Below are 14,473 nucleotides of genomic sequence, written 5' to 3' on the forward strand. Positions count from 1 at the left end.
CTGGAATTCCTAGTTGGAACTTGAATCTAAAACAAAACCATCATCATTATAATAATGTGAAAAAGAAAAATAACTTTTTTCAAAGTTTTCCCATTTCATCATCTTATTTTTAAATAGAAACATCATGTATTTGCTTATTTTAAATCTTTGGATACCTGAGCATAGTAGTAATATTTCTGCCCTCTGGTAAACAATTCATTTTCCATGTGGTTGCTTCTTTAAAAATTAGCTAGCCGGTGGCTCAAGCCTGTAATCCCAGCACTTTGGGAGGCCGAGACGGGCGGATCACGAGGTCAGGAGATTGAGACCATCCTGGCTAACACGGTGAAACCCCGTCTCTACTAAAAAATACAAAAAACTAGCCGGGCGAGGTGGCGGGCGCCTGTAGTCCCAGCTACTTGGGAGGCTGAGGCAGGAGAATGGCGTAAACCCGGGAGGCGGAGCTTGCAGTGAGCTGAGATCCGGCCACTGCACTCCAGCCCGGGCGACAGAGCGAGACTCCGTCTCAAAAAAAAAAAAAAAAAAAAAAAAAAAAAAAAAAAAAATTAGCTAGCTTAGAAACATATGATCAATCCAAACATGTGATGTGCCTGCTTCAGAAAGAGACTCATTGGCTTCCCAAGGACTCCAGTAGTTGTGGTGAGTGCTTGCTCCTTCTTCGGGGTGCCACTTATTAACATGCTTGTGTGCTCTGTTGGCCTAGGTGGCAGAGGAGCTGGGGCGTCGCCCACCGCTGTAGCCAGCTGCATAGTTTAAGCCGCTTAGCACAGCAGAATTTGGAAACACTTAAAAAAGCAAAAGGTAAACATTTTCCATTTTCTTTTAAAAAATCACCTAGCTGCTATGTACATCTATAAATTTTAATGGAAAAACCAAGTAACTTCATCATAGCTGAACTTTTAAATCTCTTCTTTGAATAAAGCAGTGGCATAAAATTAGCCTTTAAGCTTCTACTGAATTTAATCCTGAGTTTATACACTATTGGCACAATGCAGAAAGAATGAAGCACCTCGACCATGACCAAAGGTTTTGTGTTTTATCATCAGGGTGTACAATCATATTTACAGACCGTTCTGGCATGAGTGCAGTGGGCCATGTGATGCTAGGAACAATGGATGTCCATCATCACTGGACAAAAGTAAGAAAGAGCCTTAAAATTAAAAACTTCTTGTCATTCATATACTTTCATTTCCAACAATGCTATAATGTTAATGAACCAAAAAAAAATTTTGTTCTGTTTTTGTTTTTGTTTTTTAATGTTTTTAATCATAGTGTCAGCTGTTTTCAGATCACATGCTGAAATATCATATACTTAACATACTTAAGAAGGAAGACTGATTTTTAAGGCAGTTTTTGTCTGGTAATACTGCATTCTTTTCTGAAGCACAGCCTGAAAGCCTATATTCTGTTGTTTGGTTTTACCTGTTCTTAACAGATAAATTGAGGTATAACTGACATTTAATAAACTGCACAAGTTTCTTGTGTGTTGTTTGGTATTTTGACATGTATGTATGCCCATGAAGCCATTATCACAGTCAAGATAGCAAATGTATCCAACACCTGGGCATATATGTGAGCATATGGCCCTTTGTAAACACTCCCTCCTATCCCACCACCCCCTCTCCAAGCAACCACTGGTCTGCTTTCTGTCACTATAGCTTAGTTTTGGAGTTTTATGTAAGTGGAATCATAGGGCTTGCAAACTTTTGTGTCTGGTTTCTTTCACTGTCTCATTTTGAGATTCATCCATGCTGTTGCATGTATTGAAAGTTTATTCCTTTTTATTACTATGTACTATTTCATTGTATAAATATACCACAGTTTGTTTATTCATTCACCTGTTGATGGACATAGGGTCGTATCACTTTGTGACTATTACAAATAAAACTGCTATGAACATTTGTGTACAAATATATGGACATATATTTCCTTTCTCTTGGGTAAATACCTAAAATAGAATGGCTGGATCATATGGTAGAGTATTTTAACTTTTTAAAAAACTGCCAACACTTAACTATGGTCATCTTTTTAATTTTAGTCAGTCTAATAGCTCTGTGGTACAATCTCATTCAATGTTTAATTTGCATTTCTCTAATAATAAATAATGGTGAGCATCTTTTCATGTGCTTATTTGTCATCCACATATCTTCTTTAGTGAAGCGTCTGTTCAAATCAAATATTTATTTGGTAGAAAATACTTGCAAACCACATATCTGACAAAGACATTATATCTAGAATATATTTCAAAACTCTCAAATTTCAGCAGGAAAAGAAAAAACCAACTAAAAAAAGGGCAATCTAAAACTCTCAAACTTCAGCAGTAAAAAAAAAAAAAAAAAAAAAAAAAAAAACCCACTAAAAAGGGCTACTAAAAAAACCAATGCAACCAAAAACGGTGACATGAAATGACATGTCACCAAAGAGAATGTACAGATGACATGTAAGCACATAAAAACATATTCATTGGCCGGGCACTGTGGCTCACGCCTGTAATCCCAGTGCTTTGGGAGGCCAAGACAGGTGGATCACGAGGTCAGGAGTTCGAGACCAACCTGGTAAACACAGTGAAACCCCGTCTCTACTAAAAATTAAAAAAAAAAAAAAAAAAAAAATTAGCTGGGCATGGTGGCAGGCGCCTATAGTCCCAGCTACTTGGGAGGCTGAGGCAGGAGAATCACTTGAACCCGGGAGGCGGAAGTTGCAGTGAGCCGAGATTGTGCCACTGCACTCCAGCCTGGGCAACACAGCGAGACTCTGTCTCAAAATAAATAGAAAGATAGAAAGATAGATTAGATAGGTAGGGAGGGAGGGAGGGAGGGAGATAGATAGATAGATAGATAGATAGATAGATAGATAGATAGATAGATAGATAGATAGAACCACAGTGCATTATCACTACACACTTACCAGGATGGCTAAAATGAAAAATAGTTACATGCTGGTGAGAATGCAGAAAAAATAGGTCATTCATGCATTGCTGATGGGAATGTAAAATGGTACAGGCATTCTGGAAAAAGACTATAATGGTTTCTTACAAAACTAAACATGACCCAGCAGTCACCCTCAGGTATTTACAGCAGAGAAATGAAAAATTATGTTCACACAAACACCTGTACATGAATGTTTATAATAGCCAAAAACTAGGAAAAAAATGAATGTTCTTCAGTGTGTGAATAGCTAAACAAACTTGTACATCCCTACCATAGGATTTTACTCAGCAATGAAAAGGAGTGAGCTATTGATACATGCAGCAATTGGATGGATCTTAAGGGCATTGTGCTGAGTGAAAAAGTCAGTCTCAAAAGGTTACAAACTGTTTGATTCTATTTATATAACATCCTTGGAATAATAAAATGATAGAAAGGAAGAAAAGATTCGTGGTTGCCAGGAAGTAGAGAGAGGGGAGCAGAGGTGTCAGTGCTATAAACGGGATCCCTATGATGGAATTCCTGTGTGTTTTGACTGCAGCAGTGTCACATGGCTCCATACACATATAATAAAGTAAATACACATATGAAAAATACACAAATGCATGCAAGTAAAACTAATGACCTCTGAGTAAGATTAATGAATTGTATCAATGTCAATTTCCTGGTTGTAATATTATACCAATAATTGTATAAGATGTACTGTTAAGTTAAAGGTATATGAATCTAGAATTATGTCAAAACAAAAAGTTTTTAAAATGTAGTTACCATATATACATGAGTAACCCATAGAAAAATTGAAAAATAGGGAGTAAAATTATTTTCCACAAGACGTTAAAAGTAGATTATAAATAATTTGTAGAATTTTTATGCAGCTATTGCTTTTATTATAGCAGAGTTTTTAATGCCTTCCAACTCTTCTAAAAGACCCTGGCTTTTAATAGAAAATCTTAAGTCCTTAGTGGTCCTTCCCTGACCCAGCCCTTACATCCCCCTTGAGCCTTGCTCTTTCCTTTCCCTCGCAGCAGGTCACATGCCAGCCATACCAAACTCCTTATTGTTTCCAAACATGTTGCTCCTTTTCATGGTTCCATATTTGCACATGCTCTTTTTCCTTCCCCCAAAACAGCCCTTACATTCACGTGCCATTTAATCTTACTTCATGTTTAAGATTGATCGAATTAGACTCCCTTAGAAACCTTTGCCTGAACCTCCTCTGTATCCACTCACCCTGATTTGGCATTTAGTATGCTAAATTCGGATTTTTGTTTCCTTGTACCCCAACTGTGAGTGCCAACCAAACAGGGACAAACTCTTACAATCTGTACCCTTCAAGTGCCCAACTCAGTGCTTACGTATATGGTAGGTGCACAATCATATTTATTGCACTTAATTGAGTTTAGTTACTTTAAAGTAAATTTTGAAGGAATAGACTGAGTTGAAATACATACACTTTATTTCCAGAACCTTTATTGTACCATTTAATAATTCTAAACTAATTAAAGATTCTTACCTAAATATTTAAATAATAGTGCTTAGGATTAGGACTTACTTTTATTTGGAGCATATTTTTTTTTGGAACTTTACAAATTCCCATCTAAAAATCCCAAAGATTTACAGTGGCTTGTTTTGAATATTAATATTTCCAGAATTCAATTAAGGTTTTTTTTTTATCTCTTACTTGAACTTTCCTTCAATGAAAATCATTTTCTTGTTAAAAATGTCTTAATGCCATTTATTGGAATTCTAAAATTAAATTATAGTAACATAAAGCTAATTGTTTCTTTCCCTTTGTTAACACTGTAGCTTTTTGAAAGATTGCCGAGTTATTTTGACCTTCAGAGGAGGCTGATGATTTTAGAAGACCAAATAAGCTATCTTTTAGGTGGCATACAAGTTGTTTATATTGAAGAATTACAGCCAGTATTGACACTTGAAGAATATTACTCTCTTCTTGATGTGTTTTATAATAGACTGTTGAAAAGTAGGATACCATTTCACCCTCGAAGTTTGCGTGGTTTACAAATGATCCTTAACAGGTAAATATCTAAGATAGAAGGATTACTTTTATTCCTTCGTCTAGGTGGGTTGTGTGTGTAAATGCATTAAATTGTTTTGTATTTCAATGGGTAGTTCTTAAGAATTAAAGAAGAAAATGCCACTACTTGTGTTAGCAACTCTCTTCTACACTCTAGAAAAGCCAGCATGGGAGGATTGAAGAATTTAGTGTCTAGAACATTCTTTGAATATATTGCTGAGCAGATTTACTGGGCAAAGTCAATCCAATGGAAAACATTATAAGATTAAACTAATAGTAAATCAGTAGCCAACATTTGTGGTGTATACACTGTTTGCCGAGCACTGTGTTGGGTACTTATATGCATTCTGTCTTTAGCTCTGACAACCTCACTGTGCAGCAGGTCACCCCTTGCATGTAACAGATAAGGAAGGTCAGAGGGCTTGCAAGTAGGTCGTGATCCTGAAGAAGTGTGTCTTTGGGGGCAGCAAAGCTTTAAGTTGCTGCACTTTTGAGGTGGCTTTTCTTGATGATTTTTTTTTTATTATTTTCCTGAGGACTAATCAAACATTTTCTCTGGTCGGGGAGAGGAGAGGGTCAGTGGTTTTTCCTTTAATGTATATTTTATTGCAGTGACAGATATGCTCCAAGCTTGCATGAACTCGGGCATTTTAATATTCCAACACTCTGTGATCCAGCAAATCTCCAGTGGTTTATTCTCACCAAAGCTCAGCAGGCAAGAGAGAACATGAAAAGAAAGGAAGAGTAAGTACTGCCAGTCCTCTGTAAAGTCAGATCATTCAGTCTAACTGAAAACTTCAGATATTTGGAACTCATAAATATGGGACCTGGAAACAGTATGAAGCTTAGGAAATTGACTAATTTGTAGATATTCCATATTTATTTATTCCCTACCTAAATTATGTTACCACCATGGACCTCAGTTTGAGAAGTTCAGCTTCTTAATATAAAAGTCAATTCAGGAGCAGAATGAAAAATAAGAATATCAGCAAGGAATTTTCCAGATGGAAAAGACTGACAACAAGCAAAAATATTGATTATTTCTTGATTAACAAGAATATTGCTTAAAAGATTTCAAACTGTTAATATAAAAAGAACTTCATCTGTATCTTAATTAAGTTGAGAAGAAACCTTAAAAAAACCATCTTAAGCCGGGCACAGTGGCTCACGCCTGTAATCCCAGCACTTTGGGAGGCTGAGGCAGGCAGATCACTTGTGAGGTCAGGAGTTTGAGACCAGCCTGGCCAACATGGTGAAACCCCGTCTCTACTAAAAATACAAAAACTATCCAGGTGTTGTGGCGGTCACCTCTAGTCCCAGCTACTCAGGAGGCCAAGACAGGAGAATGGCTTGAACCCAGGAGGCGGAGTTTGCAGTGAGCCGAGATCACGCCACTGCACTCCAGCCTAGATGACAGAGAGAGAGAAAGAAAAATAATAAACCTTTTAACTGTTGATATAAAGAAAACTTTATCTGCATTTTAATTAAGTTGAGAAGAAACCTTAAAAAATCATTTTAGGCCGGGCACAGTGGCTCAAGCCTGTAATCCCAGCACTTTAGGAGGCCGAGGCAAGGAGATCACTTGAGCCCAGGAGTTCAAGACCAGGCTAGGCAACATGGTGAAACCCTGGGCAATATGGTGGGGAAAAAATTAGCCAGGCATGGTGGCACTTGCTTGTGTCCCAGCTACTCAGGAGGCTGAGGTGGGAGGATTGATTGAGCCTCGGTGGCCAAGGCTGCAGTGAGCTGTGATCGCACCCCTGCACTCCAGCCTGGGTGACATAATGAAATCCTTTCTCAAAAAAAAAAACAATGTATCATTTTAGTTCCTAAGCAGTGTTGTTTTTATGTTGTTTGTATCTTTGAAGGAGTCCTATTATAGCCAACAGTTTCCTGTTTTGTAGGTGGTAAGATATTGCTTGATACTGTTTTATGTATCACCTATGAAGAAATGAGGTCATTTACTTAGCCATCATTTACTATGACTGTTATGTGCCCAAAGCTGAGATCAATGCCATTGATAGAAAGACTTAGACATGATCTCTGCCTCCTGGAATTGTTTCTAGTAGGAGATGTGAGTGCTATAAATTTGCCAGTGGTAGCTGCACCACAATCCAGTGGGAAAAGCCAAAGCTGACACCTGGGAGCATAGCAGACAAGGGAAGGCAAACCGCAGGGAACAGGATGGAAGCTGGAGAGAATGCCATTCCACATGTCCATGGAGGGAAGTTTCAAGGAGAAGAGAGGAGGACAGGGTAATGGGACCTGGTTGTTTAGCAGGGTGCCAGTGGAAGCAGTTCTCCTGCCTCACTGTTCATTTGAGGTTCAGTTTCCACAAAGTGCTCATTTTAAAAGCCAGGAATTTTAAATGTAGAGAGAGGCTAGGTTTGGTGGCTCACACCTGTAATCTCAGAACTTTGGGAGGCCGAGGTGGGCAGATCACTTGAGGTGAAACCCTATCTCTACTAAAAATATGAAAATTAGCCAGGCGTGGTGGTGCACACCTGTAATCCCAGCTACTCAGGAGGCTGAAGCAGGAGAATCACTTGAACCCGGGAGGCAGAGGTTGCAGTGAGCCAAGATCACACCATTGCACCTCAGCCTGGGCGACAGAGCGAGACTCTGTCTCAGAAAAATAAATAAATAGAAGGGATGGCAACTAACCATGGAAGCCATTCTTTTAGCAAGAGACAACGAGATCATTTTATGTATAAAATAAATGAAGGAGCAGCATCTCTTTTGTTTTCCTTATAGAACTGATGACAACTCAGTAGGCCAGATCCTATCACACCCTACCTCTTGATTGGCTGTTAAGTATTTGTTAGTGCTATTTCTTTTCTCAATTTTACGTCTGCTTTAACCCTCAAGAGCAATTCTAGCCAACTGTTAATCATTAGGACTGATGATTTTGTTTGCTATAACCTATCAGCTGCTTTTTCTCTTTTTCTCTATGACCATTTTATAGCTTTTGAGTAATGCTATTACATTGTGAGAAAGCAAAGTAAAAAGAAAAACATTCAAATAGGTCAATTTGTGAATGTTCCGTCCTACCAGTTGCTCAGGCGAATAAAAACCAGCGAGTCATCTTGATTCCTCTCCCCTGTCTCACTCCCTACCCCAGTCCACCTTCAGAGCAGACCCGGAAAGAAACTCACCTCTTCTCTTTTCCTTTCCTGCTGCACCTGGTCTGAGCCTCCATCATTTTGTGATGGCCTCTTGTCTGGTCTTCAGGCTTCCACACTCAGCACCTCCCCAACCCGCGGTGGACTCTCATCAGAGCAGCAGTGGGAACCTAGTCAGAGCTGTCACTTCTCTGCCCAGTGCCCACAGACCCTCTGCCCACTCCCTTGCTTGTCTCAGCTCAGCTCCTGGACTCTCCTCTCACTCGTTCTGCTCCAGCCTTTTTATCCTCCTCGAGCACTCTTGACATGTGTCCGCTCCTGGGCCTGTGTGCTTTCCCCCAGCCTGAGGTCCTCCTTCCTCAGAAATTGCAGCTTCCTCAGGCCCTGCTCACATTCCACCTTCTCTGGCCACACAACTTGCAGCATGGAGCCCCCACCCTCTGCTGTACTCTCCTCTCCACCTCAGCCGGCCTGCCTTTCTCCATCCACCTCAACAAATTTGCTGTTTCCTTATTAATGTGTTTTCTCTCTCTCTCCTTCCCAAAAGAAGGTAAGCTCGCTGAGGGCAGACTTCAGTCTATTTTGCTTCCTCCGGTACCAACTGGGATGGGTGCCTGGCACACAGGGGGCCTTCAGGAAATACCCGTTGACCTTTCACCTGCTTCCTTAGCCTTTTTCTGGCTCTGGGCCCCAGAGTCCTCATCCCTATACTTAGCCCCCAAGGAGAGGAAGCACTTGCTGCTAGTCCCAGCCTTCCTTCCTGCTCAGTCATCATCCTTGTGCCCCTGACTCTGGGCCCAGGAGCCTCTCCTCGCCTTTGCTGTCTTTCCTTCCTTTGCTCTGCTGTCCCTGCCCTAGTAAGACACCTTCATTATATTCGCAGAGCAGTGATGCAGACTAACTTCTTTCCTTCCATGAAGCATGTTCCTAGAGAGTGGTTTTCAGATACTTTTTAACTTACAAGGTAGATTCTTAAGTGGAAACATAGTTTATTTTATTAGGTTCATGCAAAAGGAATTGCAGTTTTTTGCCATTAAAAAAAATGGCAAAAACTGCAATTCCTTTTACACCAACCTAATAAAAAAGAGTTAAAGCTCTCAGTTGTTCTAGTTCAAAAGAAAAGGAGCCAGAGGCCACCCATGCTCACAGGGTCCTCAGAGTAGCAGCTGTGCAGGACCCTCAGCTTGCTGAACAGTTAAAAAAAAAAAAAGGGGGGGGGGGAAGCGCACACTCTTCTAAGCTGGTATGTACAACCCAAAACTGTATGACTGGTTGGTCCTGTCTCTTGGCACTGCCTGGCTGGCATGTAGACAGTGTTTGCTGCCTGTGGAGCCCCCAGTCCTTTAGAGGCTGGTGATAGCCTAGTTCGCAGTTCTTCTGTAGGGTGGTAACAACCCAGAGTAAACTGCGCCTGAGGATCAGCCAGCTCTCCCTAGCAGGGGCATTCCCCACTTATGTTTTTGTAGTAACCCACTCAGATGTTTCCTTTTACTCTGTATCATATATTTCAAATTTTAAAATCACTTAGATAAGTTGGAAACAATCAAAATGTACAGTAATAGAGGAATGTTTAAGTAGTTCTGATGCATGTAGTAGAAACAGTGACTAAAGGCTGGGCATGGTGGCTCACACTTATAATCCCAGCACTTTGGCAGGCTAAGGCAGGAGGATCACTTGAACCCAGGAGTTCAAGACCAGCCTGGGCTACATGGTGAGACCTCATCTCTACAAAAAATTTAAAAATTAGCTGGGTATGGTGGTGTGCACCTGTAGTCTCAGCTACTTGGGAAGCTGAGGCAGGAGGTTTGCCTAAGCCTGGGTGGTCAAGGCTGCAGTGAACCATGGTCATGACACTGATACTCCAGCCTGGGCAACAGCGAGACCCTATCTCAAGGCCAGGCACGGTGGCTCACACCTGTAATTCCAGCACTTTGGGAGGCTGAGCGGGGTGGATCACCTAAGGTCAGGAGTTCAAGACCAGCCTGGCCAACATGGCAAAACCCTGCCTCTACTAAAAATACAAAAAATAGCCGGGCGTGGTGGTGCATGCATGTAATCCCAGCTACTTGGGAGGCTGAGGCAGGATAATCGCTTGAACCTGGGAAGCAGAGGTTACAGTGAGCCAGGATCACGCCACTGCACTCCAGCCTGGGCAACAGAGTAAGACTCCATCTCAGGAAAAAAAAAAAAAAAAAATTCCTGCTGACTGTAGAGGCACCCAAGGATGAGGAAAGACTTGTACATGTTATTTTCCTGTTGAGGGGACAGCCTTGGGGAACCTTAACAAGGGCTGCCTTCTCAATGCTTTTCTAAGATTGCACCTCAGAAGAACTGATGGGTTCTCCTGTATAAAGCTTGTGACCCATGGGTCTGGGAAACCCTAGGATGAGACTGTAAGCTTCTAAAAGGAATGAGAATGAGAGTCTTGCCCAGATTTTAAAGATATATTGTTGGAGAACTATGCAGTAACATGGTCACACTGCAAGGCTTCTCATTTCTAAGCATCGTTGTTAATATCTTTTCTTGACAAGTGAAAAATACCTTTACAGAAAAAGTTACTCATCCCCTCCTATTGATAGAAGTTTAAGGGTTCTTTCTGTCTAATCCTGGAGAGATTAGAAGCAGGCCCAGCTGTGAAACATTTTCAGCACCATCAGCCCTGACTGCTGTCTGTCTGCTTGAATCTCTAAGCAGCACTGTGTAGGAGAGTAATCTTACAGAAAAAGCAAACAGCACTTGAGAAAGTGATCAGTATTATAGGCCAGGATAACTAACTGCTATGACCATTTCTGTTTTTTACTGTCTAGTTTATGGAAATTTTATAGTACCTACTTTTCTATGCAGAGTTTAAGGGTAATTAAATGTAAGATATTTAGACATTTTAAACCAATGAAGTATTTTAAATAGACTGGCTCAGGGACACGACCATGGCAGTTTTGCTTTATTCATGTTGTTAAATGGGCTTGCTGAGTAACTCATGTGTTGGTCTAGATGTAGCGCATTGAATCCACTTATCAAAACACCATATCCCTAAGCACTTGCCACCTGTGGGAGAAAGTATTTGAGACACTGAGTTCTGCCTAGAGTTGTATACTTTGTAGATCTGAACTGAAGCCCCTGATGGAATAAGAGAGTTGTAACCCCAGGCAGAGGGGAGGGAACAGACAGAGGACTGGTGAGGTAGGAGAGGAAGAGTGAAGAGAACCTGTCCTCCTCAGGGTCCTGGTTTTCCGTGAGTCTGCTTTTATCTGGGAAATCTTTAGACAGCATTACTGCCCAAGGGTTAAACTTTAGGTGGGTCCTAAAACTAGGGGTTTTATAGTCTTCATTTTCTGCTTCCTTCAGTCACTAACAGCTGCTAGGTAAGGCAATATAAGAGCTTTTTAAATTTTATGTTATTTTTAGCCCTTTACTGCTAAAAACGTTACCAAATACTTTTAGAGATCCATGTGACAGAAACTCAAAAGATTTAACACATGATGGCTATTGGCATGTCTTCCAAACGTATAATTTGGCCTTTGTGGGTGGCATTTTCGGTGTTGTGAGTTATGGCCCCAATATGTAAGAATATATTTACATTATGTGTTCTTTTATTTGGTTATAGCTTATGACAATATTTTTATTTTCTATATAATAGGTTAAAGGTTATTGAAAATGAATTGATACAGGCATCAACAAAGAAATTTTCTTTGGAGAAGTTATATAAAGAGCCCAGCATTTCTAGTACACAAATGGTGGATTGTTGTAAGAGACTTCTAGAACAATCACTGCCTTACCTACATGGGATGCACCTCTGCATTTCACATTTTTACTCTGTTATGCAAGATGGAGACCTTTGTATTCCTTGGAATTGGAAGAATGGAGAAGCCATTAAGTAACACAGAAATCTGTTTTATTTTTTTAAGAGATAAGAAAGGAACTTAAATTAAAAATATTTAAATCCACAGTTTGATATAACAGTATTATTTACATATCATAAGAACAAAGTTTCTAACTGCTGCTTTAAAAGTAGACTTTTAAAAAAAAAAAGTTAATTTCTGCTAGGAAATGTGTTTTAAAAAGATTTTATAGGCCAGGCGTGGTGACTTATTCTCGCGGTCCCAACTACTTAGGGAGGTTAAGATAGGATCACTTGAGCCCAGGAGGCCAAGGTTGCAGTGAGCCCAGATGGCACCATTGCCCTCCAGCCTGAGCAACGGAACAAGACCCTGTCTCAAAAAATAATAATAATAATTTGAAATAAATAAGTAACTAATAAAAAGATTTTATATCCCAGTCTTATGATGTTGGTTGACAAAGGTAGATAAAAAGATGTTAGAATGAAAGAACATATTTTTAGTGATATGTAAATGAAGGATTCTACAATAGTCATATATTTTTATATGAATGAATGTTGGGTTGGGCTGGAGAGGTATGTGTGTATAAATACAAAGGTCTCACATTCAGAGTATAGCTCTGAAATAATGGAACTCTTGTCTGCAATTCAACATGCATCTGTATAGTTACATCTCATGTAAATATGCACACACATATTTTGCAGCCAGTAATTGACAGTTAATGTCCAAAACAGGTGATTGATAGGTAGCAAAAATTAGATAACTACCAGTTATGCCCAAGAGAAAGACTGGAAGGACTAAAAGCAGTTGAATATGTGGTACTGACATTGTCATAAGCAGTCTGATAACCAGTTTATTAAAATGTGCATTAATGGAGAATTTAATTTTAAACCCATAATTTCTCCTATCCATTAAAATATTATAATTATTAGTAGTATGAAACCAACAGGAAATGTTTTTGAATCATTTAGCGAGATGACTCATTTGTTTCATGGGCAAACACTATCCAGGAAAATCCTTGCCTGTTTCCCAAAGAGCTCTAAGAAATAGAATCAAGTGTAAAATGGTTCAGACCATTCCAGATTTCTTGTCACTCTTCTCAACCCTGATCTTCCTGTTCTTACTGATGTTTGAAACCCTTTCATTAGCTCCGGCCTGGTTAAAGCCCCTCAGAGTCACCTCTTATTCATAGCAATACAATTTAACCCCAAGTGGTTGATGGTGTCCCCAGCACGGCCGAGAGACCTGATCTCTGGATTCAGTGCTTTTAGCTCTTCGGGTTTACCCTAAGATTCCATCAGGCAATATTTTTAACCAATCCAAAAGCTCTTCAGGTCATTTCTGAAGAGGACAAGGTGAATCCTGGCTTGGAACACCATTTTTGGGCTCTTGCTGCTGAATGAATCAGAAAGGAATTTTTTCTGAAAAGCATTAGAAAGTAAAGGAGATGTTAAAATCAGTTCTTGCAGATTTATCTAAGACACTGATTATTTTAAAAGCTTTTACATTCAAATGTATATTCAAAAGAAGTACTGATTTGTAATTATTATAGTTTGTGTATATCATCCCTTTTAACTGTGCCTAACAACTCTACTTAAATTTTGATTTCTAGTGTAACAAATGTTTCCTGTAAAGATTTTCCAGAGCCAAATAATGGGAGTGAAAAATTCCTTAAGTGTTATATAAGAAAATATATTAGAAAATCAGGTTTGGATTATACCATTTCCAAAATATACTAATATAGAATCCTCAGTAATATGTTTGAATTGGATTTTGTCTCAGAAATAATTGTTACATAATAAAGAATACATCAACCAGATAACTGTTCTTTTTCTTGTTACCCAACTGTTAGTAGTTTTAGAACTATTGCAGTATAATAGGAAATTAGAAGAAATTGGTACTTGTATATGCCTGTTTGACTTCCTCTCCCACTCTAACATGAAAGAGAAAATTCTGTCCCACCACTGAAAGCTGGCACAGGAGCAGACCCCTCTCACTGTTTCTACAAAGTCTCGGGTGAGAAGTGGTCTCCAAAGGGACCTGAGCTCTAGCTCAGGCCTGTCCCATGGGAGAAACAGGCCTGCACTCCCCTGCCCAGGCTGTCACGGCAGGAAAGCATATGTGCGTCCCTAGGACAGGTTCTTACCAGGCCCTACTTCCTCCTTTCTCTTAAAGGACTCCACCTCCAGGCAGCCTTCCTGAGCTAATAAGAGGGTGGTGGGCTTTCAGAAGTGGCCAGGTGGGACAAAAGGGACCAGGGCTATCTCAAGGGCCAGCTCACCTTTGGCATCTCTAGGGAGTAAGTGTATATCACAGATAGAGGTCCCCAGAGTTAACCCCCTCCAGCTTAGGTCACTGGCGCAGCAACCTGATGCCCCTGTGTCCCCCATGCTAACTTGACCTCTTTCATGGAGCCTGCCGCCCTGACCCCTGCTGCCCTGGAGAATTCTGCCCAGGCTTCCCTGCAACAAACCAAGCAGATCAAATCAGTCCCATGGAGACTGATGGGCCCCAAGGCCGCAGGCTCCTCTGTAGGGGACCATGGTCCTG

The 14,473-nt window shown here is 40.3% G+C and overlaps 1 protein-coding gene across 32 annotated transcripts in view; it reads left to right on the top strand.

Moving 5' to 3' along the window:
• Positions 1-14,473, top strand: part of TCAIM (T cell activation inhibitor, mitochondrial) — an 82,817-nt gene that overhangs the window by 57,560 nt on the left and 10,784 nt on the right. For 26 of the 32 annotated variants that reach the window (XM_005546827.5, XM_074031853.1, XM_065540466.2 and 23 more), the window contains 5 exons: positions 704-801; positions 1,047-1,138; positions 4,734-4,966; positions 5,578-5,709; positions 11,725-13,742. In XM_005546827.5, coding sequence (XP_005546884.1) covers positions 704-801; positions 1,047-1,138; positions 4,734-4,966; positions 5,578-5,709; positions 11,725-11,965 — 796 coding nt within the window. In that variant the 3' untranslated portion in view covers positions 11,966-13,742. Of the gene's footprint in view, positions 1-703; positions 802-1,046; positions 1,139-4,733; positions 4,967-5,577; positions 5,710-11,724; positions 13,743-14,473 lie in introns of those variants that run through there. The other 6 variants (XM_065540462.2, XM_045386407.3, XM_074031871.1 and 3 more) reach the window with 2 other exon arrangements.

This window comes from Macaca fascicularis, chromosome 2 (assembly GCF_037993035.2).
Source record: "Macaca fascicularis isolate 582-1 chromosome 2, T2T-MFA8v1.1".
Lineage (NCBI taxonomy): Eukaryota > Metazoa > Chordata > Mammalia > Primates > Cercopithecidae > Macaca > Macaca fascicularis.